Here is a 23,840-nt window from a genome sequence, read left to right on the forward strand (position 1 = left end):
TGCCTCATGATTAATCGAGTGATTATAGGCCAATGTCCGCAAATGCCGATGATATCGAGCTCGGCGGCGACTCATTCAAGACTCACCCGTCACCACTTTGACTGCAGTCAAGAGTCAGAGTCACGTAGTACGAGCCATCGTTTACGCTGTGTGCGGCTCGATCACGCGACTCGAGCGTGACGCGCGCACATGAGAGACAGGGTGCATGCTGCTGGGTGCCACGCATCATGGCGTCCATGATCGTGAATGATCGGAATCGTGGACTGTCAGAGTGAATGTCTTCGAATTTGCACCTCATGATGAACTCGATCGAGTCTCATATCGTCAATCGACCATCTCTCCGAACTCTTTGCCCGCCTCGACCTCAGAGCGCGCTCGCAAGCCTGGAAGATTACTGTGCTCATCTGTGCCGGCATCATGAGAAGACAGCTCTGGTCCGAATGTCGCGCAACGCATCATTGACCAAATCATCAACGACGAGTCACTGCGATTGGCAGCCATAGTGATACGTCGACGCGAACCCAACGCATCATGCCCTGGATCGGCCGCACTTCGTCATCCACCACGAGATGCTTCTTCTGCCACACCGCTTCCAGCGCTTCAGCATACGCGTCCACCTCTTCAGCTCCTTCAACACCACGGGTATGGAGGTGCGAAGAGTGCGGTCAGATCAATGCCAGCGATTGGGAAGTTGGGGAGAAGGCTAGAAGCATGGATGCTGCTGGTGCCGCTTTGCAGTACGAAGCGTCGAAGAGCGTCAGATACGCTTCGCCGATTGCCAGTGGACATGCGTCTCTTGGGCTTGGCAGACCCTCGTCGATGCCTCACAATGGCCACGAGCTCGCGACGCAACGCTCCAATTCCCGCTCCTCTGGGAGCAGACGCTGGCCCTCCAACGAGCTGGGCCGAGACACGTCGACGCAGATCAACAAGGGACCCTTCTGTCATAGGTGCGCAACAAATCAGACGATAGTCACCTCTCTCCTCTCCTCCTACTACCCTCAAAGCGGATCTGTGTCTGTGCTGGAAGAAGCGCAACTCGAATCAGAGTATCCTTCGTACGTCGCTTCGTTGGAAGAACGCTATCCCACTTTGTGCGAAGTGTGCAGACCAAGGGTGGAAGAGACGATCAGGGAGAGGGATAGGATGGCTAGAGCTCAGGCTTACCAGGGGTGGTTGGGAAGCGCAAGAGCGGAGCGGAATGGTGGTGCAACGGCGGAACGATGGCAGGATCACAGTCATGTTAGAACGAATCAGGCACACCTTCCCCGACCTCTTCACAACCCCACAACGCCAGACCTGCAGCACGGCACACGATTAGGTGTACTCGTCTGGGCCATCAGAGGAGCGCTTTGGGCAGCAAGCACCGCTGCGGGACTAACTCTGTCGCTGTGTGGTAAGCCACTGTGGGCAAAATGTACGGCTCTGTCCCAGCCTGTCGAACTGACCCGAGCTCCCTCTACTTTGCTAACACGTAGCGGCATTGCCGCCCCACCTGGATCCCATGCCATCGCCGATAGAGCATCGTGTAGCCCGACTCCTGCTTCTTAGCTTGCCTCTAGCACCGTTTTGGACCTTTTGGGATCCGTTCTACCTGCGTCTTCTGAGCACGAGAAGACGTCTGGGGGCGAACGTCAAAGTGCGATATCACGGCAGACCGCAGTGGCTCGTGAGTGCCACGAACGCTACGCAGCCCCGCTATTCGCTGCGAGACTCACATGCGGCTGCGTGCTTTTTGCGCTTGCAGCATACTCAAGCGCTTCTCCTAGTGCTCAGAAGTCTGGGTGCTCTGCTCTGCTTGCAGCTACGTGCGAACAGTGAGGAAATTCGTGACCCCGCGCTGAAGGCGTCTCACGATGTTTCGTGGTGGCACAGCGGCAGTACGGCTGCCAGCTGCTCGCTTGTACTGGCGTGGATCTTCAACAAAGCTTCGAGGACTGTCACTTCCGCATTCATGTGCCTCGCACAAGCCTTTGTGAGTAGGTCATTGGGCTACGAGATGCGTCTCGTCTCGCGCTCTGATCACGCTACCTCTTCTTCTGCGTAGCTGCTCTCTAGAGCCTGCCTAGCACTTTCGATCAGCAGACCCGCAAGTCTGAGGCTTGTGTCCACCTCGACTCCTGCAGCAGGTGCGAGGCGCAGCGAGCCGAGCTTGCGTAGTAGAACACCTTCACCCGAGACTACCTTTGCGGATCTGAATCTGGACCCTCTGGCGGCCTCCGCCTCGAAGCTGGGAACACGCAACGGCGGTGTCGACGGCAAGTCCTCCAGGCAACGGCACGTCTTCGGAAGGCCTTCCATGACGGGTGTTCTTCGTAATAGCCCGCAAGAGCGCTCGGATGACTGCAAGAAAAGTCTCCAGCGCCAGCGACAACCTGGCTTCGACACGAATTTGGACCTTCATGCCGACTCGATGGACTGGATGCCAAGCACCTCTGATCCTTCCCAGACTGCTCTGCCCAAAGCTTCCCCATTCAGAGCCCAATTGGCTCACACGAGCTCGCCAAACGCACCAATCTTGGGGCGTCAGACGTTTTTCGGCCCCGATCCTTGCTTGCCCTCGGATCTGTTGGATGGGTTCGGCAAGTCTCTGCACTTGTCAGGTACGGATCCGGCGACTGGATCCGCTGGTGATGGTAACGGGAGCAGACGAAAGTCGAGCGCAAGCAGTAGACAAGAACGCAGGATGAAAGAGCAGAACAGTACGAGAGTTGTTCTGTTCGCAGCGCTTCTGCTCCTTGTTGCTGTAGGACTTGCTGGTGTTCAAAATTCGCGAAATACCTCGCACCTCGAACACCTCGACCGACAAAATCTTGCTCTTGTCAGACTCGTTCATGGCGCCTGGAACGCTCTCAAGCAGCCTGTACTGCACGCTACCAGCAAAGCGCGGGACTTGTTTCGGTTGCCTCCCAAAATAGAAACTCGACTGGAGCTAGCAATCAGGACGCAAACCCCTGCGCCTCCCAGCGTCGAGGACTTGCGTGCGTTGGGTGAGGTATCGCACGAACCTACTGCCCAAAATGCGCAGCTCGCCTTCGAAGACGCAGAGCAGCCTGACGATGGTTGGAGTTCGTGGTCTGCGCCTGCAGAAGATGCTCTCCTAGCGGATCAGCCACCAGTCAGCCTCGGCGACCAGTCGATCAAGAATGGACAGCAGCGCGATGCAGAATCACCTCTGACTTCTGCAAAGACTTATCCTGCAGAAAGCAGGCATCAGACCTATCGCGCCCGCTTCACGCCCAGAGAGTCATGGTGGTAAACGGGGGCTCTTGTCAATGATAGCAATAAAAAACGGAGCTCTTTCAGAACCTCAAACTGCCATCGGAGATGAGCAGGGCGCAAGCAGTCCACTGTCGTGTCTCATACCTTCTCTTACATGTACTAAGTCGAGCCCGATTCAATATTGATACCCTCTCCCGCTCGAGTAATTGCAAAGGCCCAAATTTGTTACTGCGGCGAGACCTGCCGGGGCAATAGCATGCCAGGAATGGCTTCATATGACAGAACAGCGTGACACTCCAGACTTGTACAGGTTGCATGCATAGCAGATTGATGCGCCAACATCCTTAGTCGAAGACGATCTTTTTACCAGCGCCAGCTCCAGCAAGGGCTTTGGCTGCGGCGTCTTTGGCTTGCTGTTTGGCAGCCCAGCTAGGATGCACCTGGTCTTTGCTGACTTTTTCGTTTGCCTGCGGCTTACGCGCAGCTGGATGAGATGTGCGATTTGCCGGCCAGCCTGTCGAGGCGTGGGGACGAGGAGTACCACTTGATTCAAGCCTCTGGCTTCCAACCCCCACGCCCCATCCTCCATCCACTTTGGGCGGTGCTTGAAACGGGGCAGGCCTTTGTCTGCCCTTGGATGCTGGACCACCTGATGTATCTCGTCTGAACGGCGCGCCAAATCTCGAAGGTGCCTCTCCTTTGGGAGCTCTTGCTGGCGTCCAATCATGAGAGATCGCTTTCGACTCTTTTTGCTTGACCTTGATGTGATTAGCGTTGCGGCCGAATTTCTTTTCCCAAATTCTTGAGCGTCAAAAGGAGCCAAGCCAGGCATTGGTACGTTAGCAACGCACATTCCAACGCAACGTTGTTCGCAAAAGATCAAGCGGCGACCGACCTACTCACTTTCTCCTTTCCCTCTGACCTCTTCTATTTTTTCGAGCAGATTTGACAACCTTTCCACCCTTGTCCCTGTCCTCCGCATGTTCATCGATCTCGTCCATCTCGTCCCAATCCTCATCAGCCTCATCCTCTTCTCCGGAAAAGTCATCTTCTGCTCCTCGTTTCTTGTTCTTCTGCAGCTCCAAACCTTTACCACCGATGAAGCCTGTACGCAGAGAAGGTAGATGATCCTCGTCTTCGTCCTCGTCCGAATCGGTGTCAGACTGTGAAGGTTGGATTCGGCTCACTCGACCTCGCAAGTGGTTATCCGGCCTCCGTTGTGACTCGTCAGCTTGGCTAGAGCCTGCTTCTGCTCCGCTCTCATCAGCATTTGAGCTATCATCTGAGTCGTGTCCAACAAGTCCATCGAATTGGCTGAGGTCTCCGAGAGATTCCAGCATCCTCTGAGCTTCTTCCTCGTCCAAGTCGCCTTCGTCGTCCTTGTCTGAGCTTGGATGTGCATCCGCATCCCCGTGTGCCTCGTCCGCCTCATCGCCTTCATCCTCTGAAGCTCCTGACCATTCCCGCTCCAAGAACGAGTCAGGCGCAGTTTGATGGGCGGACGTAGGGTCAGGCTCTTTGAGTTTCTTCCCTGCAGCGCTTTTGGCGCTTCCGTCCTTCGCCTTACTCGCGTCAGAGCTTGGCTTTTCCTTTGAATCTGAACACTTGCGAGTTTGCCCAGTGATGCCGAGCAATGCTTGCAGAGCTTCCACAGCGTTCTTGACCTCATCAGCCAGAGTCTTGTTGCTGCTGACCTTGGACACGGCTTTGAGAGTCATTGCTCCGTCCTTAGAGCTCACATCGTCGCCCTTTGCGGACTTTGGTCCGTCGAATAAGGATGACCTGAGAGCGGCATGAGAGAGGACCGCCCTCAAAAGTGGCCACGATTCCTGATCCTGCTCTGAAACTTCTTTATCAGCGGCAAGCTGCGCGAGCTCTTTCGGCCGCGGTAGCAGTCTCGCTTTGCTGAGCTTGGAAAGTAGCACGGAAGCAGCGACAGCAGCAGGATCGACATTCTTCAGAGCTTTCAATTCTCTCTCCCCTTCCTCTCCGCCATCCGTCGAACCTGATTGCTTCAAGCGCTTGATCTGCTTTTGCACCTCGAAAGTTCGAGCTCGTTTGGTCGCGGTGGTGGAAAGAGTGATGGTGTGGTGCTGAGCAGAAGCGATGTGTGTACGCGCGTGCGTGTCAGCTCTTGGTGAGCCTCTGCGGCCTGCAACTCGACTGGCAGGGTTACAAATTAAACCCCACTCACCAGCTTCTTCTTGAGCTTCGCCTCATCGACAGATACCCTGCCGGACTCCACTCTGCGCCCATTCTGGGCTTTTGGCTCGACCGTAGCTTCCATAGTCTCAGGGCCTAGTGCCGCCACCTCTTCTGGCTCTGTCGCGACTGAGCGCACCGCTTCTTGTGCATCTCCTTGCTCCTGTGCGGCTGCAGAATGAGCAAAGGACACTCGTCTCTTCTCCTTTTCGACAAATCTCTTCCCATGGCCCCTCTTAGTCAGTTTCTCGCTCTCAGAATCGTCCACTGGGGCGATGGATTTGTCATCAGTGCGCTCCAAGTCTCGGCTTAGCTTACGCTTCTTGAGTGCGGGCTCGCTCGTCTTGCTCGTCTTGCGGGTGCCGGCGGAGATGCCAGCGTACAAAGCATGAGACATCCTAGACGAGCCGAAGGCAGAGATGTGAGTCGCATTCGTGTGCAGCACTGCAACCAATGCTGGGCCAGATAGGGAGAGCGTGATGCTGCGGGGCCGAGGAGAGGGAGCGGAGAGTGCTCCTTTGTAGCAGCTGCTGCACCCCTCGAGCGAGAACTCGCGCAAAATGGCGACACAATCAAAGTTTGAGTCAGAGTCACGAGTGATTAAGAAATTTGGAAGTCAGAGTCAAGAGTTTTTGAGTTTGAATTGATGGGTGCGCACACGTGACACATCGCGCAGGGATCAATTTACGCGCCCATCAGCTGCACGGGCGGGCAAGCAGGACATCGCGATCGATCGCGAGGCAGGCAGGCAACAGCAGGAGCAGCATCCGCGCAAACAGCATCATGCCGCGTCGGCGCGTTAGAGTTGCCAATTGAATCTTCAATTTTAATATGAAACGAGCAACACGCGCGACTTGTACGCACAATAGTAAAGCGCGCCGATCGAGATCCCTATAATATACACATGGACACCCCGCCAGCACCTGAGCCCTGCACCAACACATCCGACTGGACCTCGCTAAGCTGCGCACACATCTTATTATTCCTGACGCAACGATATCCCATCGGGCTCGCGCTCATGGTTGCCCAAAGGTGGTAAGTGATATGTGCGATCAACGCCACGCGCGTGACAGTAAGGTGTCTGACTCGGCCCTGCTGCTGGTCACTGGGACATACTACCAACACCACCATCAGGTCTAGACACCACAAGTAGTTCGAGCCAAGAGCGACCTTCTCCGCGCAATGTCAGAATCCATCAGGTCTTGGCTTTACAACTCCTCCCTCTCCCAAGCGGTCAACCTCGCTTCTACACCTGTGCGAGCCCAAAAGGCAGAAGAGCAAAATCGAGCATGGTTGAACAATGTTGCGGCTGCTCGGACAGCGGCGAGAGGGAAAGGTGGTGTGGGCCCTCGCAGCCCGAAAGCCAAAGGCAACGAGACGGACAAAGGCAATGGGAAGGCATGTACGCACATGCTGGGCAAAGGCACCCCTGCTGCGACTGCGCTTTCGACCACCAGCAGTGCCAGTCGCGCGTGGACGCTGTCGCTGGACGATGTTCCCTTTTGGCCGGGCTCGAGAGTTCAGCTGCTGAAGGTTCTTCAAGCTCCTCGTCTCTCCCACCTGCGCTCATCAAAGAAGCATTCGGAGACCCGAGATGAATGTGCGTGGGTGTTGATATCGGACAGGACCCACTTTTCGCACGCCATGCTAGACGGGGCAGCATTGCGCTTGTTCGCCAATTTGTACGCAGACAAGGAAATGTCAGACTTTGACGGTGCCATTCTCGCTTTGAGGAGCGTCCGAGCTAGCGTAACATTATGGCCGCTTCCATCTGCCCCTCATTTTGGCAACAACACAACATGGCACCCGAGCTACGCTCGCTTGGTGCTGCACGTTGGCGCCTTTGACCTGTTGGGCAGTCTGGGCGAATCTCGATTCTTTGCCGACTTGGACGACCTGCACGCATCTCTCATCGGCGATCCTCTTAAGCCAATTCAGCTGCCAAGCCTCTCCGCGCCGATGAAGGTTCACGACAGTGATTTCACCTTTTCCCAGCTGGGTCTCAGGGACGTGGCGGATGGACCGCAGGGAGTGGGAAGGATAGCAGAGGGCCAGCTAGCAAATCTCGCTTGCCTCCGAATTTGGTTTGCCGCTGCGAGCTCGGAAGTGAGCGGCCGTTGGTTGCGCTCCGTCGAAGAGGCGAAAAGGCTGCAGGAGCTTGAGCTGCAGAATCAGCAGAGAAAGGACGATAGAGCGGCGAGAACCCTCGTGGTCGACGCTACGCTTGCTCCAACCGAAGGTGTGCCGCCCGCTTTGAATGGGGCACAGCCTGCCGGGTCTCAGACCAACAATGCCCGAGTGCCTACGCCAGAAGCTTCAGAGGCAAGTGAGTGAGGGTGCAAAGGTGCGCTGTGGCACCAAGATCGTTCATGCAAACTGATGGAACCCTTCGCACGCCCTTCAGCGCGACAGTCCAGCTCACCCGAAATGCCTCCCCCTGGACAGAGGCCGCATGCACTGGTCGCTTTTGCCAAGAATGCCTCTTCTGCGAACTACGTGGAGCGAGGACGAGCTGCCACGCATCAAAAGACGGGACAAGCCCGAGTGGCGGATGATGGCTGGGGAGTGAGTGGCTGCCTTGCAATGTCTCTATCTGAGTCACATATGGCAATAGCATGACTGACTCATATTTCCTCTCTTAAACGCGCCTCAGGACTTTTCGCTCTCACAGACGGCGGAACAGCTGGAGAGGGAGCAGGAACTGCTTGATGCCGAAGCTGCTGCTGCTGCCAACGCCACTACTCAGCCTCAAGCCGAATCTGCCGAGCTGTCACAGAGCTCTCCGCCAACGTATGGCTTGTCTGGGTTTCAAGCGAAGCAAGCGCACGCGGCTGGAACGAATGTTCCTCCTCAGGGAGTCACCGCAACGTGGCACTCGAGCACGGATTCGGACAAGGTACCATCATCTCCTGACCCCAAGAATGCAGCTGGTCTGCCTTTCGTGGACAAGAGCGTTCAAAAGGACTCTTTGGATGCGACGGGATCAACGGGTGTGACGGATTTGATGGAAGCTGCCGCGCAGGCTAGTGCAGAAGCTCGTCTCGGCAATCGTCAGCGGGATCAAGCACGGAGAGGGATCGACGCCGCAGCGAGCTCTTCGTCCAGATCCGTAATCACCCACTCGGACTCTCAGGATGCTAGCCGATCTGATCTGGCGCTCGAAACGCTGCCCGAATCGATGGAGCGCTTATCTGCGCGTCGCGCGCCAAAGCGAAGCACCTTTATTCCAATGTCCGACTTTGGCGATTCTGACGTCGAGATGGATGATCAAGATGCCAGTCCCGAGCAAAGACAGCCAGAAGCGGCTGGAGTGCGTCGTGGTCATTCGAGCGAAAACTTGTCGCACCTCAGCCCTTCGGCTCCCTCAATTCCCGAGGGAATGTCTCTGCCATTCTTGTTCCCATCCACCAGCTCCCTTTCTTCTTCTTCTCACCTAGTTGGAGAGTCGAGCGCCAGCAATGGACAGAGTGGACCCGCTCCATCAATGGGGGAATCCTGCACGCTATCTAGCACTTCGAACGGATCCATTGGGAAGCATGACGAGCGTCAAAATGCTCCGACAGGATATGCATCGATTCCAAGATTTGAGACTGCTACACCGCCCATGCCAGAACCCGCGCATATCACGCATGAAGCATCTGTGCCGAATGAGCTGGGTAGTGAAGAAGCATCCCGATCGAAATCCCATCCACCGCCGTACCGCTTCAAAAGACCACCCGCGCCGCCCACCTCCCCGTCAAAGGTTTCTCTGAGACGTATCATGCGCCGAGAGCAGCCTCCTCGGCCAGTCGGGAGCACGAGCGGATCAGTACAGCTCCACAAGTCCGCAGACGCATCGCGTCCATCGAGCTCAAAGACGGCGGCGGACGGAAATGATGAATCGGAAGGGGCGCACAAAAGGCTGACGGGAGCACATGTCACCACAGCCGCGCCTGCGCACAAAGCGGATCAGGCGCGCTCATCTGAGAATTTGCTCGCCGAGAAGCCGAAGCCGATTGCCCGAGTAGCAGATCAGCATGAGGAAAAGTCGATCGAGAAGAAGCTGACGGCCAAACGCAAGGCGGAGAGGAAAGAGGCGGCGAGAAAGCGCTACGAGATGAGAATGGCCATGATAGAGGATTGAGCCTTTGGCTGTGCTGAGTTCAGTCGATGGGATGCCATTCCGTTCGCAGCGATCCGATCAAATGCGGGTAAGGGATGACCTTGTACACTACTATCACTTTTACCTTCTTTGCACGTCTGCACAGCCGCAGTTGTACAAAGCTGTCCCATCACGGACGAACGACTCAGAGACGCCGCACACCAGCCTAAGTGTCTCATCAGTAGCCGTACTTTTTGTGTGCCAGTCTGCCCAGTAGACCAGGTCTGGGAAGCAAGAAGCATATGCGCGTCAGGAGACCTAGCTTCGCCCTTCGAGATGGCACCACAACTCGACCACTTACACGAGCGCTCGCGCAAGTCTACTATGTTTGTACTTGCTCGGCAGGGCCACTTCGCCCGTAGCGTACTGATCCGTCTTGAGTATGGTCAGATCGGCCACTTCCTTGGGAAGCAGCACGTCTTTGGCTCCTTTTTCGCCCTGGGACGGATGAGAAGCGTCGAAAGCGCCGGCAGAAGTGGGATCTCCATCCACTGCGCTAGACCTGAAATCCGTCTTGATCGTTCCTGGCAAGATGGCCAGGAAGGAGACCGCTGCTCTCTTCTTTGAGCCCATTGTCTGATTTGAAGCGGCTTCATTGCGCAGGCGACGCGTCGATTGGGCATGAGATTGGGCTTCGAGCGCCAGAGATTGAAAGAAGAGGAGCTGAGCAGCTTTGGAGGAGCCGTACAGGGCTCGAGTGGGCGCGGGGACGAGGGCTGCGACGCTGCTCAGAAGAACAAAGCTGGGTGCGCTGGATGTCAGCTGCAGGATGGGAAGCTGCGGCCAGAATTCCAGCATGAGATCAGAAAGGCTCGAGTCAGCTGAAATTTCATTCATACAGAGGGAAATAGCGCTTGTATTCGGACATCGCTTCGAAGGTCACGGTGACACTCACCAGAGCCGTGGCGCACAACGCGGTGGCAGTCACGTTGACCTCGTTGATGCGATTCGCGGCAAGTCGGACAGCTTCCAGTCCAGCCAACGAAGCATACTCTGGCTCTTGCGACGATGCGAGACTGCCGTTCTGGAGGGAAGGAGAGCCCTTGCGGATGGGATCTATATCTGCGATTCCCAGCACAGGACGTAGAGCAGAGAGTCCGAAGAGGAGGTGCACAGTGTCCAAACCACCGAACGCTATGGTAAGGTCGGACATGCGAGGAGGTGAGCGAGGAGTGCCAGACTACGTCCTCGCTTATGACACTTAGTTCCAGTTGTATGCGGTCACTCACCATCGAGCACCGTCTGCTTGATCTTGTCCACCTGCTCGGCCTTGGAGCAGTCGGCAGCGAGGGAGAGAGTCTTGAGCGAGCCTCTCTCCTTGTAGCCAGGCGCTTCATCGCTCATCTCCCACTCTTCTCCCTTTAATCTGATCACATCGCACTCCGCTCTAACCCTTTCCAACTCATCCGCTCTCCTAGCAACCAATAACAATTGTCTACATCCTCTTTCCGCATACCTCAATGCCAACTCTTTGCCCACTCCTGAAGATGCTCCCAGGATGACGACTCGCTCGCGGTAGGGCGGAATGTGCGTTTGACGAGGTCTGGAACGACTACGAAAGAGGATGAGGATTGGAATGGGAGCGAGAAAGGCGATGAAGGTGAGCAGCGGTGTGAACCAGACTGGAACGTCCAGGCCGAACAGTGCAAAGAGTGAAGTGATCCACTCTGGTGTTCCTAGGTTGGCCGCAAAGAAGGCAGCTTCGGTGGCCGCTGCCGAAGCGGTGGGGTGCGCTACAGACATGATCGAAAGGCGAGATGCAAGGCGGGCCAGGATTACGCGAGGCTGCTGGCGCGACTCGGATGATGGTTGCGAAACTCTTGGAGGAGGTTCCGATGGTAGTGCGAGGGGTGATGGTGAATTGAGCGCGAGGTCGATGGAGAGGATGCTGCTGAGGTCATCCCATCTCATTCAAGATTGCAATCCGAACTCGTAATCATAATTCGTGATTGTGATTGACTATTCACCATTATTCAAGATGCACGCTTCTGGCAGTGGCAGCTATCAGATCCGTGCGCAGCGTATGCTGAACTCACTATACTCCCCGCGATCAGCAGCGCAGACAGCAGCGGCATATAGGTGAACGCGCCTAATTGCGCTCCGAGTTGCGAATATCGCGAATCGCGCATGTCGTCATGGCGCGGCAACTTTAACTGTGACTTGCGACTCTTCTTGCGTCGGACACACCTTGCCATGATCGCGATCAGCAGCAGCAGGCAGCGACTTGACTGAGCTTCCCCTCACCCGCACTCGTGACTCCCTCCTTGCGACTCACACACATGCATGCTGCTGCAAATTACGGCGACGAGTCCCCCGCACTCGTCGTTACGGATGCAGCAGCGATAGGCATCCACGTCTCAAGGTGTGCAAGCACATCCCATCCTCTCATCATTCGTATCTTACGTGCGCTCGGGCAGCCTGGGCTTCTATAATGCGACTTGCATTCGTGATTGATACACTCTGGTTCACGCTACCAACAGAACAGAAGTTGGCACACGCACACACACACGCAGTCCCTCTATTGACCTCTACCGCTATCTGTGCATTCGCAACGCAAGCAGCAACCTATTCATCCAGTCTGAGTATACTACACGACGCCCGCTCTGGTGCTCAGATCAGCACCATGGCGGCGCAAGCCGCAGCGATCGCGCCCGCCACTCCACTGAGCGCGTCGAGTCTGCCATTTGCAGAAGAGGAGCTCTGCGATGCCGTCTGCTGTTGAAGACTCTTTGGTTGTTTGCCCGACACCAGCGCGGCTGCTCTTGATCCCTCCGCCGGTGTGATGTTGCCTGAAGTGCTGCCGACGCTGATCAGCTTTCCTTGTCCCCAAGCAATATCCTCTCCATCAGGTTGCGTTTCGTGTTCTGGCGCAGTCGTCTCCCCGTTCGCCGATGCGAGCGTAAAGCGAGTTGTCCAGGTCGTCGCATTTGATCCGGACGGGTTCGAAAATTGCTACATCAAATCGTCGTGGCATGAACAGTCAAGTCAGCAATGAAATCACTCGGCGCTTTCAGCTGCGTTCGAGAAGGCGCGCGCGCGTGCGTCTCACCAAAAAGTAGATCTTGGAATAAGGCTGAGCGTCGGGACATTGAAAGTCGTACTTCGTCTTACTGTAATCCGTACCGTCCAAATTGGAGGCGACGGTGGCCAGCTTGGTCATATTGTCGTTGCTACCAGTCATCAGATCGATGGTGAAGTTTGCCCAAGGAGCTTGACCATTCGTCCAAGCGAATGCGGGCGACCAGGTGGTTGAGCAGGTTCCCCCTGATTTGAATACGTCTGCCGGGCCTGGAGAGAGAGGCACCAGCGAAGGACCGGCAAGTGGCGCAGCTGTGGGAGCTGCTGCTGCCGCCGCAGATGTGAGAGATGCGCTGGCTGCTACGACTTGAGCCAGGTCGCTCGAAGAGGCTTCCGGAGCAGCAGGTGTGGCTGCGACGTCCCCGTCCACTCCCGCGCTGCTCACTGGGGCCGCCTGGCCAAGCTGAGCAGCGGCGACCACGCACATCAGGGTAAGCGCCGTAGCTTTGAGCTGCTGCTTGGGGTTTGAGCGCATTGCGAAACCTGATAGCGATGTTCTGGGTAGATTGAAAGTCACCCAAGGCCAAGCGGATGGGCAGAAATGATGCCTATGGGCGAACGAGCAGATGCAGCGCGAACAGATGAGGTTAAGCGATGTAGAAGCAGAAGGAGCACTCTCGCTTTGCGAAGGAGGTGCGTGTAAGAACGGGCAAGTCACACGATCAACGTGTGCTGCAAAAGAAGAGGAATGGTTAGAAGGTAAGGTAGACAGGATATCAAAGGTGCGGTCGAGGAAAAGGAGAAGACGAGAAGAGAGGTGAAGGGGGGAGGAAGAGCAAATCACAAGGTGAAATTTCCTTCTTGTAGTCTGCCACATTCGCTTGTGATGGAAAGTGCACCTCACTTCTCCCGGTCGTTGGCCTTGGACTCCGACCCGTCACCATGGACCAGGAACCGTTGGCGCCACTCAACATCTTCTAGGTCTTGAACGATGGCACCGACGAACATCACGAACCAGGTGCGCGCGGTCGGATATTGTACTGCGCTCAGCCACTGCATCATCAGCTGCAAGGGCGGCCTGTGAGGGTATCGCGAAGTTGTCGTGAGTGATGAACTGATAGCGTGGGGAGATGCGTCGCGGTACAATTCAACAAGGGGATGCATCGTATGCTGTGCGCACCGCGAACCTTGCTTGAAGCCGTTGCGGAGTTCATTGACCATCTCGATGGTGTGGCTTGCCGTGCGAGGATCCTCGATCATCTAGACGCTTGTTCATGAGGTCTTTCTCGCTGTCAGTCTAGGCGAAAATGCTTGCTTACCGCGATCTTGCTAAGGCGTACACCCAACGAAGCCTTGCTCGATGATGTGACATGACTCGTCCAACCGCCTCTTCTGCCTTGTTCGCAGCGCGCACGCGCTTTCAATTAATCCTACGCTTGTCCTCGCTCACATGCAGGTCCAACGCTTTCCTTTCTTGGCTACGCGTTCATCGATGACGCTCGAGCGCCATACGCGCCCCTACGGCGGACCCTTGCTGCCATTGCCTTTTTGCCCTCAGAGCATGCTACCGACCTTGAAGTGGATGGTCGTGGTCGTGGATGGAGTCGTGAGCCGTTCAAACTCGAGCGAGCTCCATGCATATGCGGCATGCGAGCCGGCTTCACGCAGGCGCCCTGTCACGCGGCTGGCAAGCGAGCTGTCACGTGGTCGAAGTATAGGCGGCGCAAAAGAGCCGGCGATCCAGCTCAGAGCGGCTTGTATACACATGCGTGCCATGCTGTTGTTTCTTCTGTAGGTATATGACTCTTGCGAGAGCAGCCCGCCTCCACCACCATTCCACTCGAGGTCAGCGAGCAGAACCATCGCATGCAATCACGAATCATGTACGGCGACAGCTGCGCACTTACACGCTTCGCAAGTCCAGAGGGCTTTGGCCATGACGTTCATTTGGCACTGAGCCGGCACGCAAGGTCTTGACGCTGCGCTGCGTGTTAGAAGTTGCGACCGCTCAACGGCCAGCATGCATATAACCGTCAACCCGCTTTGGCACTCGAGCTTGCCAGCATGGAGGACGCGGATGCAAGATTTCAGGGCGAATGGAATATGTATCCACTTCAACCGCCTCGTGACTAGTCAGCGTCGCGTGCTGGGCGTGACGTGGCGACGTCATTGCTGGGAGTCGAATTTCGGCAAAGGACAGACGATTGGCATGCCGAGCGGTCGCGCTCGCAAGACGTTCAAATGATGTCTACTGCAAAGTCGACGGACGACAGGCGGTTGGTGTATGCGGAGCAGTAAGCGAGAAGCAAGATGCTGGCAGTCGCAAAGTCATTGATTGAGCTTTGGCCATAAAGTACCAGTCGTCGCTCGCCCGCGCTCTTGCTTTCCGTCTCTCACTCCAGCTTGCTCCCCAAACCCTTCATCCTCCCACTGCTTACTCTGACTTCCCCCACAAAAGTGCAAACGCGCACCTCACATTGCTCTGCGAGCATCACTCATTCCTTCACTTCCAACTTGTACAGGAGCCAGGAGCTCACATCTCAAATCGCACAGGCTGCATCACATTTCTCCATTTGTTCCCCCCTCTCCAGCCCTTTCCCACCCCTCTTTTCTCGACCAGCACAAGATGACTCCGTTCGCCCGCGTCTTCTTGCTTCTCCTCCCCCTTGTTCAGCTCGCCTGTTCGGTGCCTCTTGGCAACAGCCTCAACGAACGACGGCAGACGAGCGGCGGCGCAGCAGCTGCCTCTCCCTTCCAGGGCAATGCTCGCTTCTCGAGCTCGAGCACAAGCAACTTCCCTCAAGCTCCACCCTTGCCACCTCTGAGAGCTCTCAACACCCGCCCCGCTGTCTCTTCTGCCCCGAATGACGAAGATGCAAGTGATGCGCAGACCACAACGCCCGCTGCTGGAGACGGCGTTGGCTCTGCTTCAAGCTCAAGCTCAACCGTTCAGGACGACGTCACTAGCACAGTCGATGAGAGTGTCCAGCCCACCTCAGACTCCCGAGTGCTCGCTGCCACAGCTCAAGCAGCAGACGCTAATTCCGAGCTACAATGGGTGAGCTGGTCATCGCTCAAAGTCCCTTTCGCTGGTCGCGTTGCTGATCATAAGTTCCTTTCGCCTTGGTATCACAGATTCCTTCAGCCGATGCGAAACAAGGAGAGCAAGATGGCACGTCCGACTCTGCAAGCAGCGCAGGCAGCGAAGCTGCTTCTGCTTCGGATGACGACGAGTCTTCGGACAGTGCAGCCTCTTCGGCAAATCAGCTCGATTCCACTAACTCCGACTCAACGGACAGCGCCTCGACTCCTGCCTGCGGGGCTGCGGCTCAGCAATTGAGTTCTGCGCAAGCGAAGAAATTGATCGCCCAAGCAGTCTCTTCCGTCACTGCCGCTATGGCCTCAGCGACCGCTACTGCTACACACACCTTCGATGATGGCATGTGGCACCCCGCTACTTCTTCGGCCATCCCTTCAGCCACGTCTGATGCCTCTTTGAACTTCAAGAGCAATTCTGAAGATGCAGAGGAGGACGCCTCAGCCTCTGACGAAGTCGGCGACGAAGGCATGCAAGATGTCACCTCCGCCGACTCTGCAGCTTCGGGCGCCCAAGACAGCTCAGCAGATGAGAGTGACGCTTCGGTAGAGCGTCGCAGCATCTACCATACTCATCATGGGAAAGACAAGAAGAAGGTGGACAAGTCTTCAAAGGTGACACCTCCCGCTTCGAGCACCAAGTCCAAGAAAGGTCACAAGTCGAAGAAGGGCAAGAAGTCCAAGTCGAAGGGCAAAGGCAAATCCAAGAGCAAAAAACAAAAGATCTCCAAGAAGCGCGCTTTGCAAATCGTCGTTGCTGGACCATATCGCAGACGTTCGCTGGTCGTGACTGGATCAGACGGTGCCTCTATCAGCCTTGTTGGTGGGGATGCTGACCTGCTGCAGGCTAATATCAAGTCAAGCAACGGCGCCTTGATCCATTTGAAGTCGAGGGCGCACAACCACCCGCACGAGCATGACCACGAACACGAGCACGCTCATGTCCACAGTCACATTCATTCCCACGGTCACTACCATCGTCGTGATCTCGGAGCGGGCTTGACTTCGCTTGTCGGACAACTCGGCGTTCTGCAGCCTTTGGACGGCGCTATGTCGGGCACGGGATTGTCTCAGCTGGTAGCGAACCTCGTGCTCGCTCCTCTGCAGGCCGTCGGTTCTGCAGCTACCAGTGCTCTGGGAGGTGTAATGTCACCAGGTCGATTTGCTACTGGCCCCGCAGACCCCAACGTGCCTTCACCCAATCAATCCTCTGCGACCAACAGCACTTCGGCGTCAGCCCCTCCTGTCTTTATGCTCTCGCCCAGCACTAGCTCTTCGGGCGTCAAGCTTCAGCTGATCGAAATGCCCGACTCGGATGGCGGAAGCGGTGCTAATGCCGGATGGAAGCAAGTCGAGTTGCAGGCCACGTTGACTACGGCACCTTCCAATGAGCCGCATCTCTACTGTGCAACGATTCGCAAACCCGCTAGTCTTCGTATGGAAATCTGCGACGATGAGGCCTCCAAGACGACGGCCGACGGGTCGGCTCCCGACGATCAAGCTGCGAGCAGAAGATTCTTGTACGACCCGACCACTGGCGAGGTTGTGCCAGCGTCCGCTGCTTCTGCAAGGACGACGCCTGCTGCACCTTCCGCACCAAGCTCAAGCGCCGCCTCCAGTAGCACCTCTCTGACTCCAGCCAGTACATCCACCAGTGGGACCGGCGCACCAGCTCAAGTGGCCTCTATGCCTGTCCCACCGGCGCCCAAAGCTGCACCGAGCCGCCGTGGTCTTGGCGCCGCCAACCTTGGAGACAATTCTTCAGATGCCAATCAATCGACGCAAGTAAAGCTAGTCTTCTTCGTCGACGCTCCTAAAGGAGCAGATGCGAGCGCAGCTCAAGCAGCTCAAGATGATGCTTCTTCCTCCGACACGCAGAGTGCAGACAGCAGCAGCAGTGCAGTAACACCGAGCGATGCAGCACTTCGTCCTGCATTGGTGTCGGATGCGCAGGACGATGCAGCAAATGCTCACGAGGAGGCGACCGATGCAGATGTTGCAGGAGATTCAGACGGTGACACTATGCCTGGAGATGATGCTTCGTCAGATGCACCTGCCGACAGCGACACTGGTGACTCTCGATTTGCCTCCAATAGCGCCGTTACGGATTCGAGCGATGATGCGCAGGACCAAGATAGCACTGATGCTGATGAAGAAGATCAAAGCAGCGGATACTCTGCTTCTTCCTCGGCTCCCGCCAGCGCAACTGCCACCATCACAGGAACCAGTCTCACTGGCACGAGCGGGTCGGCGTCCGCTACACAGGCCGCTTTAACAGCCACATCTTCTACCGTGGCCGGCGCCACTGGTGTGCCTTTGCTCTCGGCACAGATGGCCACTACCCTCTACCCGCAATCTTCTGCTGCTCCAGCTCCGACAGCAAGTGCCGGCGATGCTTGAACTTTTCGAATCGGCTGCACAGAAAGAAACTCAGGCGCCACTTCCCTCAGCTCGCCGTCCGTCTATCATACCCGCGCCACCTCGAGCTCCAGACCGAACAACTTCTTACTCTTCTAGTGCTACGTATAATCACATGCTTTTATCCCCATATGGGACTACGTGCGCGTCTAGCGCGAGCAGCGATACCTACTGCCGGAAAAGTGAGAGCGATTCCGATCGATGACACCATGTAATCTTGATCGTACATCTGGCTGTCCTAAATCGAACCGCGTCTAGAACATGTTGGTTCGATCATAAGAGCGCGGAGGCGAGTACAAGCGGCCACTGAGGAGTTCGCGACCCGTCCCATCGTACGGACTCGGTGTGAGCTTCAAGCCTGCTGTGAAAGAACCTTGAGATGTCATCACCTTAGCTTTGAGCACCAGTGGCTTGAGAGGCAATGTCGATTTGGACGCTAGAGCTGCGCGTCGTGGGGATGTAGGGCTACCCCTGAACGTGCTCGATGAGAGAACATCGCAAGTCACGGAGCGCTGCAAAGATGTCGATGTGGTCGCTCTTGATCTAAACGCGCTCGAATTGGATCTACGTTGAGGTGGAGAGGGTGTCTGCCACGGAGTGAGCAGAGTGCCCGTATGAGCCTGTGGTGTGAGTGGTCGAGACTCAAGCTCTTCGAAGCTACCCTTTCCACCTTCGCACAAGGTCTTGTCGGAACCACTCGATGCATTGCGCGCCACGCCTCGTGCGGTCGAAGAATAGTAGCGCGCTGACATCCTTGTGTCGGCTTCTGTTGAGGGCGCGAGTGCTGCGTTGATGCCTCGTCCGCAGCTGTGTCCTGACGATCCGCTCTGCGAGGTGCCATAAGAAGGAGGCATCGATTGGCACGAAGCATCTTGCTTGCCTCTAGCTGATGCAGTCGTCGGTCTGTCCTCCTGATAGCTGCGTGGACTACAGGCACACCCATGATTGCCATTTCGCCCCCGTGACAAAAGGTTGCGGCTATGTGCAGTCTGTCCCCACTTTGGTCGTTCAATGTCCAGGTACGGCGTCACTCGAGGCTGCGAGCTCGCTGACGATGCAAGCACACCATCTATCAGCAGCAAAATAGTCGCAAAGATTTCAGGCTGCTCTTCCATCGTGTAGAGAAAGAGCTCGTGCATTTGCTTCCTGTATGCGTTCCAAGTCATGAGCAGAGCGACTTGTCGGAGGATGAGCAGCACTGTCGCGAGAAGCAGGAGCCAGACTGGCTTGGCTTTTGGTAGTGTCTGCTCTTCGTAGGCGACCTGCTCAGCCACAAGAGTTCTGATTGAAACGCATCGAGCCTCCTTGTGACACTCCCTGCTCGTGCGAGCCGCCGCGCGCGGTGGGCTGGGCAAGTCCGCAACGACCGCCCTCCCGGGTGACATGGCTTGCATCCGAGACAGCATACCGTCGCTGACAGCTCTAGAGCTTGGCATTGCAGACGCCGCGCCTGTAGACTCGATCAGAGGGCTATCTGCAGACCATACTGTAGCTCGGGACGCTGCACGGGCCCTTCGCTCGGCGTAGCTCAATGTCGCATCTGACGGGGAGAAGGTGACTGAAGGTCCTCTGCACGACTTCTTCGGGGCTTCTTGTCCGTCGTCCTTCTCATGGATCCGAAACTCTTGACTGCGCTCTTCATCATCCGCCTGCAGACCTTTTCTCATCTCGCGCAGGTGCTTCCGACAATCCTGACGAACCTCATTTTGCCGCGCCAGGGCTATGATGCACAGAGCTGTCGCAAAGAGAAGGACCAAGAGGCAGAAACCATGTGAAAGCTCGTACGAGTCGTGTCCATTTTCCTGGACCCAGTGCTGGGTTCCAAGTGCTTGCATGAGTTCGCCGAGGACGCCCTGGTGGCAGACAAAGCCTCGTTGAGTACTGGCGAAAATTGAATCTGGCGGCCACGGGCGCGGGGGAGGCACTCACACTTGCCAAGGCCAAGACACACAGACCGAAAGCCGTCATTTTCCCCACAGCCAGTATTGTCAAAGATCTGGAGCACTGCACATCACCCACCGCACGTGCACTGATTGATCGATAGGTCATTAGTCGTCGGGAGTCTCACGAATAGCATGCGCGTTCTGTACTTACTGATTATCTGCGCCGCAAAAGACTGCCAGAATTAGCGGGACGAGACCACCGGCGTATATCGAGAACCATGAAGCCTGGAGCTTGTTGCCTGCAGAGCCATATCCGAGGTGAGGAAAACAGACTAGCACGCAGCGGAAGAGCCAGACTGCGAGTCTGACTACGTAATTACAACAGAAGGCGAAGGCAAAATTCAGATGAAGCTCCGTCTCAATCCTCACACAGTCCAGACCGTACTCACGAAGAATGTGGATCGCAAGGAGGATGTGTGCGTTGTTTCTTCGCGTGCGCATGCGCCAAATCACGAAGCCCAGGAAGATAAGATAGTAAAGAGAGGAATTGAACGCAGAGTGACGTGTCTGTATGCGACCATATTTGGTCATCCAGTTGTAATGCTCGCCCTTGCAAGCGAGAAATGGAGGGTCAGTCGTTTACCACAGCTACACAGGACGGCATCTATTCGAGCAAAGGACTCACCAGTTGTTCCTCTGTCATGGTGGCGTCGTAAGCGGAAGGGTTCATCTTGGATCTGCGGCTAGCAGATCGATAGCAAAGGAGCGCGGACGGCTGTGTTTAATCTGGCCCGCCGGGAGCCGGTACCACTAAGGGCGCAGGAATACTGGATATGTTGAGGCGTGATTGACTCGGCTTGCGAGGACGTCGCCAGCTCCTCAAGAGCTGCTTGCTAGGACCGCGCCGGGGGAAATGATGCCTTGGTGATATAGACACTTTCCTCAAGGGAGGGAGCGATACGAGGCCTCCTGAGGCCTGTGTCTGCGATGACGAGGAGCTTGGAAGGAAGGTGATGTGAAACTTGCGCAAGTTGAAGGCAGAGCTTGCGAAGCGTGCAAACAAAACGAGGACCTCGACCTGCGAGGCTTGAGGGGCAGAGCAGACTGCTCGGGATCGATTGAGTGGCCGTGAGAGGAGGAGGCAAGGAAGATGAGGGGGACGTGGAATCGCGTATCTGCGGACCTCGAGGCATTATTTAGGGGCGGAGGTAAGTTCTTACCTGCTGTTCTCAGCTCGCTACGCAGGGCGCAACGCTGATAGGGTCCTTCCCTCTTCTTGCTGGGCGCAGCTGTCGACGCCAACGACGTGAAGTTACGCCCGCCGTCATCTAAATCGGCGCGTTCATTCGTCATTTGGCGATTTTTGGGGGCAAGAAACGAGAGTCATGATTGTTATGGACGCATATAGACGTGAGCAAAGGCCGAGTGAACCCTGAAGAAGGAATTTTGGATCGCTTTAAGGCGCGCCAAACTTGAATGGCGACGCCATGCGCTCATGGTGCAGACTGACTCGGGTTGTATGCTGGGCCATCGTCTAGGCAAGCGATCCGAACAGAAATGGTCGTCCGGTGTCATCATCGAGCTGATTACAATCGCTCGGAGCTCGATCGGCCTAATGTGGCTCGTAGCGATGCGTTTCTGGGCTTCTGGCTGAGCATACATCACTGTGGAAGGGCATTGATGCAGACATTCAGCGTCACGCGCAGTGATCCTCTTGCCGGGCACGGCTACTTGTTCTTTGTGACCGATGCCACCTTTGGGTCAATTAACCCAAGCTTGCCTAGGCCGCTGCAACTCCCAAAGAGGGGATGGTGCCGTGATGCGTTGATGCTTTGGGCTCTCCATCCCGCTTGACAAGCTACCGCGATGGTTTGCACCGGATCTTGCTGCTTTGTTTACGTCTCAGCAATGTGAATGACTGCTCAGCGCCTTGCCCACACGAGCGAGCAGTCTCTCGAGTCTACAAACACACGAGACCCCTTTGGTTGTCTTGCTGAGCCCTAAGATGGTCCTGATGCTTCTCAGCCAGTCGGTGAGTTGTAAGCCTAATGTCAGACATCAGCAATCATAAGTTGATCGTGAGCGGTCGCAAGGTTGGCTCAGCCGTGTCCGACTCAACTCACGAACTCGCGAGGCTCATCCAATTCAAGACTCACGACTCATCAGACTGACCACACTCACGACTCTTGACTCACTGCGTGTGTGACTCTGACTCAAGACCCCATGACTCAAGCGCGACTCCCTGCTGACTGCTGACTGCCTTTGTGCGGTGTTGCGGACGCCGAGCGCTCACGCTGAGCACGAAGACACAACTCGTCACGTGGCGAAGAGCCACGCGTTTCATCGCTGCCGCCCGACGGCGGTCAAAAGTCTGGGTCAACGGTTCAGGTGTGCGTGGGATGCTCGCTGTGTGACCCTTTACATCCGGGGCCGTGCCAACTTGCTTACAACCTCCAGCTCTCTCTATTGGAGCTCACCCATTGCTCTCGTCTGCTGAACGTCGTCTGCAAGACGCTTTCGCCACTCCTCGCGCCTCCGCATCCTCTCAACTCGCCTGGCTGCTTCGTCTCTAGCTGTCGACCAACGTCTGCTAGTTCGGCATCAGCATTAGTGCTCTTCGATTTGGTTCTTGTAGAAAGAATCAGGACCACAGACGTCTCCAAGGGTGGACATCGGCAGACCTCCTGAATTTCTCTTCGAGCAGTCGAAGCAGACTTTTGGAGGATATTGCATGTTGACAGGATGTCGTCGAACAGTGCTCGTCCTACCCAGTACTACGAGCTGTACAGGCGTAGCAGGTGAGCGTCGGGTGGCAAAGATTAAGCAGTGGATTGGCATCCTGGGAGAGCCTTTGTAGGCTTTGATCATCTGCGGCACTAGCCCGCATTTTGAGAAAGGGGTTTGGCGTGCTTTTTATGTCGTAGCCCTGGGTGCTGCGCTCGAAAGGCAACGGACAGGGTGAGACTGTCGCGTCAGCTGGTCACGACTGGTAGTCCGTGAGCTGTTGTCAGTGCTTCGGACTAGGCGCAGCGCCACGATTGGCCATCTGTACGCGTCAGCTAAAGCTGACGTGTCACGCACTTGTCGCCCTTCAGTATTGGGATGCAGTTGACGGACGCTCTTGACGAGTTGATTCAATCTGGACACATCAATCCGGTGTTGGCCATGAAAGTCTTGACGCAGTTCGATAAGAGCGTGGCAGACACGCTGAACAAGAAAGTCAAGAGCAAGAGCAGTCTGAAGGTGAGTGTGTGTGGATGCATTTGGCCCGGATTGAGTTGGGTGGTTCTTTGTTCTTGCGGGCCTCGGCTGATCGGAGCGACCCTGTGGTCTCACTGTATGCGCTTAGGGTCATTTGCACACGTACCGCTCATGCGACGAGGTCTGGACTTTCTTTGTCAAGGATGGCAATATGAAGCTCGACAACGGAGAGATGTTGCACATCGACAGCGCTAGGATCGTGGCTTGCAAGCTGGGAGAGGGGGCAAGCGCGAGCAAATGAGGGGCGCAACGGTCACGAGTGCAGGATCCGCACTTCGATCCGCCTTGACATTTAGGCTCAGCAGAGCTCATAAATCCTCTCTTGCTGTCCTTGTCAAATCTTCACCAAGAAGAGCCTCTCAGGCACGAGCTACAAGATCGCCTCGCCCCGCCACTGGCACCCATTATGCTCCCAAAGCCCCTCTCTGATCTCCACACCATATATGACGCGCATTCTGACTCTAGTCTCTCACCCACACCCACATGTACCATCATAACACTCTATAGCAATCACATTTTAGATCTGAAGACGTTTCCCTCTGTGCTCAAATCATGGTCTCGGTTTCGACCGGAGCGCACTCCCTCTGGCAGAGGTCCAC

At 56.0% G+C, this 23,840-nt stretch overlaps 8 protein-coding genes across 8 annotated transcripts; 4 read left to right on the top strand and 4 right to left on the bottom strand.

The window, feature by feature from the left end:
* Window positions 1–257: 257 nt before the first annotated feature.
* Window positions 258–3,439, top strand: IE81DRAFT_320131 (hypothetical protein). The gene is made up of 4 exons (XM_025512928.1): window positions 258–1,396; window positions 1,479–1,669; window positions 1,748–1,975; window positions 2,048–3,439. The coding sequence occupies exons 1-4, from the start codon at window positions 532–534 to the stop codon at window positions 3,257–3,259; spliced, it is 2,496 nt and encodes an 831-aa protein (XP_025372542.1). The 5' UTR covers window positions 258–531; the 3' UTR covers window positions 3,260–3,439.
* On the bottom strand, window positions 3,400–6,001 carry IE81DRAFT_364030 (hypothetical protein). Its single transcript, XM_025516828.1, has 3 exons — window positions 5,417–6,001; window positions 4,126–5,315; window positions 3,400–4,023 (listed from the first exon to the last, which is right to left on the bottom strand). Exons 1-3 carry the CDS (start codon window positions 5,819–5,821, stop codon window positions 3,567–3,569), a joined length of 2,052 nt encoding a protein of 683 aa, XP_025372543.1. The 5' UTR covers window positions 5,822–6,001; the 3' UTR covers window positions 3,400–3,566.
* Window positions 6,002–7,384: 1,383 nt separating this feature from the next.
* On the top strand, window positions 7,385–9,705 carry IE81DRAFT_189614 (hypothetical protein). The gene is made up of 3 exons (XM_025510771.1): window positions 7,385–7,750; window positions 7,870–7,989; window positions 8,078–9,705. Exons 1-3 carry the CDS (start codon window positions 7,682–7,684, stop codon window positions 9,545–9,547), a joined length of 1,659 nt encoding a protein of 552 aa, XP_025372544.1. The 5' UTR covers window positions 7,385–7,681; the 3' UTR covers window positions 9,548–9,705.
* Window positions 9,379–11,543, bottom strand: IE81DRAFT_320134 (NAD(P)-binding protein). The gene is made up of 4 exons (XM_025512929.1): window positions 10,795–11,543; window positions 10,461–10,699; window positions 9,867–10,342; window positions 9,379–9,789 (listed from the first exon to the last, which is right to left on the bottom strand). The coding sequence occupies exons 1-4, from the start codon at window positions 11,474–11,476 to the stop codon at window positions 9,744–9,746; spliced, it is 1,443 nt and encodes a 480-aa protein (XP_025372545.1). The 5' UTR covers window positions 11,477–11,543; the 3' UTR covers window positions 9,379–9,743.
* A 632-nt stretch (window positions 11,544–12,175) lies between these two features.
* On the bottom strand, window positions 12,176–13,070 carry IE81DRAFT_285613 (hypothetical protein; the record flags this gene model as incomplete). Its single annotated transcript, XM_025511646.1, has 2 exons — window positions 12,176–12,517; window positions 12,615–13,070. 2 exons carry the CDS (start codon window positions 13,068–13,070, stop codon window positions 12,176–12,178), a joined length of 798 nt encoding a protein of 265 aa, XP_025372546.1.
* A 1,949-nt stretch (window positions 13,071–15,019) lies between these two features.
* On the top strand, window positions 15,020–18,215 carry IE81DRAFT_189655 (hypothetical protein). Its single transcript, XM_025510772.1, has 2 exons — window positions 15,020–15,641; window positions 15,719–18,215. The coding sequence occupies exons 1-2, from the start codon at window positions 15,210–15,212 to the stop codon at window positions 18,077–18,079; spliced, it is 2,793 nt and encodes a 930-aa protein (XP_025372547.1). The 5' UTR covers window positions 15,020–15,209; the 3' UTR covers window positions 18,080–18,215.
* On the bottom strand, window positions 18,216–21,026 carry IE81DRAFT_189665 (hypothetical protein). The gene is made up of 5 exons (XM_025510773.1): window positions 20,666–21,026; window positions 20,430–20,589; window positions 20,192–20,348; window positions 20,027–20,126; window positions 18,216–19,950 (listed from the first exon to the last, which is right to left on the bottom strand). Exons 1-5 carry the CDS (start codon window positions 20,708–20,710, stop codon window positions 18,352–18,354), a joined length of 2,061 nt encoding a protein of 686 aa, XP_025372548.1. The 5' UTR covers window positions 20,711–21,026; the 3' UTR covers window positions 18,216–18,351.
* Window positions 21,027–22,413: 1,387 nt separating this feature from the next.
* IE81DRAFT_320138 (transcription initiation factor IIA, gamma subunit) lies at window positions 22,414–23,769 on the top strand. Its single transcript, XM_025512930.1, has 3 exons — window positions 22,414–22,778; window positions 23,076–23,223; window positions 23,330–23,769. The coding sequence occupies exons 1-3, from the start codon at window positions 22,723–22,725 to the stop codon at window positions 23,480–23,482; spliced, it is 357 nt and encodes a 118-aa protein (XP_025372549.1). The 5' UTR covers window positions 22,414–22,722; the 3' UTR covers window positions 23,483–23,769.
* Window positions 23,770–23,840: the final 71 nt, after the last annotated feature.

The sequence above is a fragment of the Ceraceosorus guamensis genome (assembly GCF_003144195.1).
Source record: "Ceraceosorus guamensis strain MCA 4658 unplaced genomic scaffold IE81scaffold_5, whole genome shotgun sequence".
Lineage (NCBI taxonomy): Eukaryota > Fungi > Basidiomycota > Exobasidiomycetes > Ceraceosorales > Ceraceosoraceae > Ceraceosorus > Ceraceosorus guamensis.

Bases quoted from the DNA above. Each gene is read 5' to 3' on its own strand.
- IE81DRAFT_320131 (XM_025512928.1), top strand. From the start codon at position 532: ATGCCCTGGATCGGCCGCACTTCGTCATCCACCACGAGATGCTTCTTC. The intron at 1,397-1,478 runs GTAAGCCACTGT...GCTAACACGTAG, and splicing joins ACTAACTCTGTCGCTGTGTG to CGGCATTGCCGCCCCACCTG. The intron at 1,670-1,747 runs GTGAGTGCCACG...TTGCGCTTGCAG, and splicing joins ACGGCAGACCGCAGTGGCTC to CATACTCAAGCGCTTCTCCT.
- IE81DRAFT_364030 (XM_025516828.1), bottom strand. From the start codon at position 5,821: ATGTCTCATGCTTTGTACGCTGGCATCTCCGCCGGCACCCGCAAGACG. The intron at 5,316-5,416 runs GTGAGTGGGGTT...GCTTCTGCTCAG, and splicing joins CGAAGCTCAAGAAGAAGCTG to CACCACACCATCACTCTTTC. The intron at 4,024-4,125 runs GTGAGTAGGTCG...TTGACGCTCAAG, and splicing joins GGTCAGAGGGAAAGGAGAAA to AATTTGGGAAAAGAAATTCG.
- IE81DRAFT_189614 (XM_025510771.1), top strand. From the start codon at position 7,682: ATGGGGCACAGCCTGCCGGGTCTCAGACCAACAATGCCCGAGTGCCTA. The intron at 7,751-7,869 runs GTGAGTGAGGGT...CCCCCTGGACAG, and splicing joins GCCAGAAGCTTCAGAGGCAA to AGGCCGCATGCACTGGTCGC. The intron at 7,990-8,077 runs GTGAGTGGCTGC...AACGCGCCTCAG, and splicing joins TGGCGGATGATGGCTGGGGA to GACTTTTCGCTCTCACAGAC.
- IE81DRAFT_320134 (XM_025512929.1), bottom strand. From the start codon at position 11,476: ATGAGATGGGATGACCTCAGCAGCATCCTCTCCATCGACCTCGCGCTC. The intron at 10,343-10,460 runs GTGAGTGTCACC...TTCTGGCCGCAG, and splicing joins CGTTGTGCGCCACGGCTCTG to CTTCCCATCCTGCAGCTGAC. The intron at 9,790-9,866 runs GTAAGTGGTCGA...CTTGCTTCCCAG, and splicing joins AGACTTGCGCGAGCGCTCGT to ACCTGGTCTACTGGGCAGAC.
- IE81DRAFT_189655 (XM_025510772.1), top strand. From the start codon at position 15,210: ATGACTCCGTTCGCCCGCGTCTTCTTGCTTCTCCTCCCCCTTGTTCAG. The intron at 15,642-15,718 runs GTGAGCTGGTCA...TTGGTATCACAG, and splicing joins CTAATTCCGAGCTACAATGG to ATTCCTTCAGCCGATGCGAA.
- IE81DRAFT_189665 (XM_025510773.1), bottom strand. From the start codon at position 20,710: ATGAACCCTTCCGCTTACGACGCCACCATGACAGAGGAACAACTG. The intron at 20,349-20,429 runs GTGAGTACGGTC...GTAATTACGTAG, and splicing joins CCTTGCGATCCACATTCTTC to TCAGACTCGCAGTCTGGCTC. The intron at 20,127-20,191 runs GTAAGTACAGAA...TCGATCAATCAG, and splicing joins TTTTGCGGCGCAGATAATCA to TGCACGTGCGGTGGGTGATG.
- IE81DRAFT_320138 (XM_025512930.1), top strand. From the start codon at position 22,723: ATGTCGTCGAACAGTGCTCGTCCTACCCAGTACTACGAGCTGTACAGG. The intron at 22,779-23,075 runs GTGAGCGTCGGG...GTCGCCCTTCAG, and splicing joins GAGCTGTACAGGCGTAGCAG to TATTGGGATGCAGTTGACGG. The intron at 23,224-23,329 runs GTGAGTGTGTGT...GTATGCGCTTAG, and splicing joins AGAGCAAGAGCAGTCTGAAG to GGTCATTTGCACACGTACCG.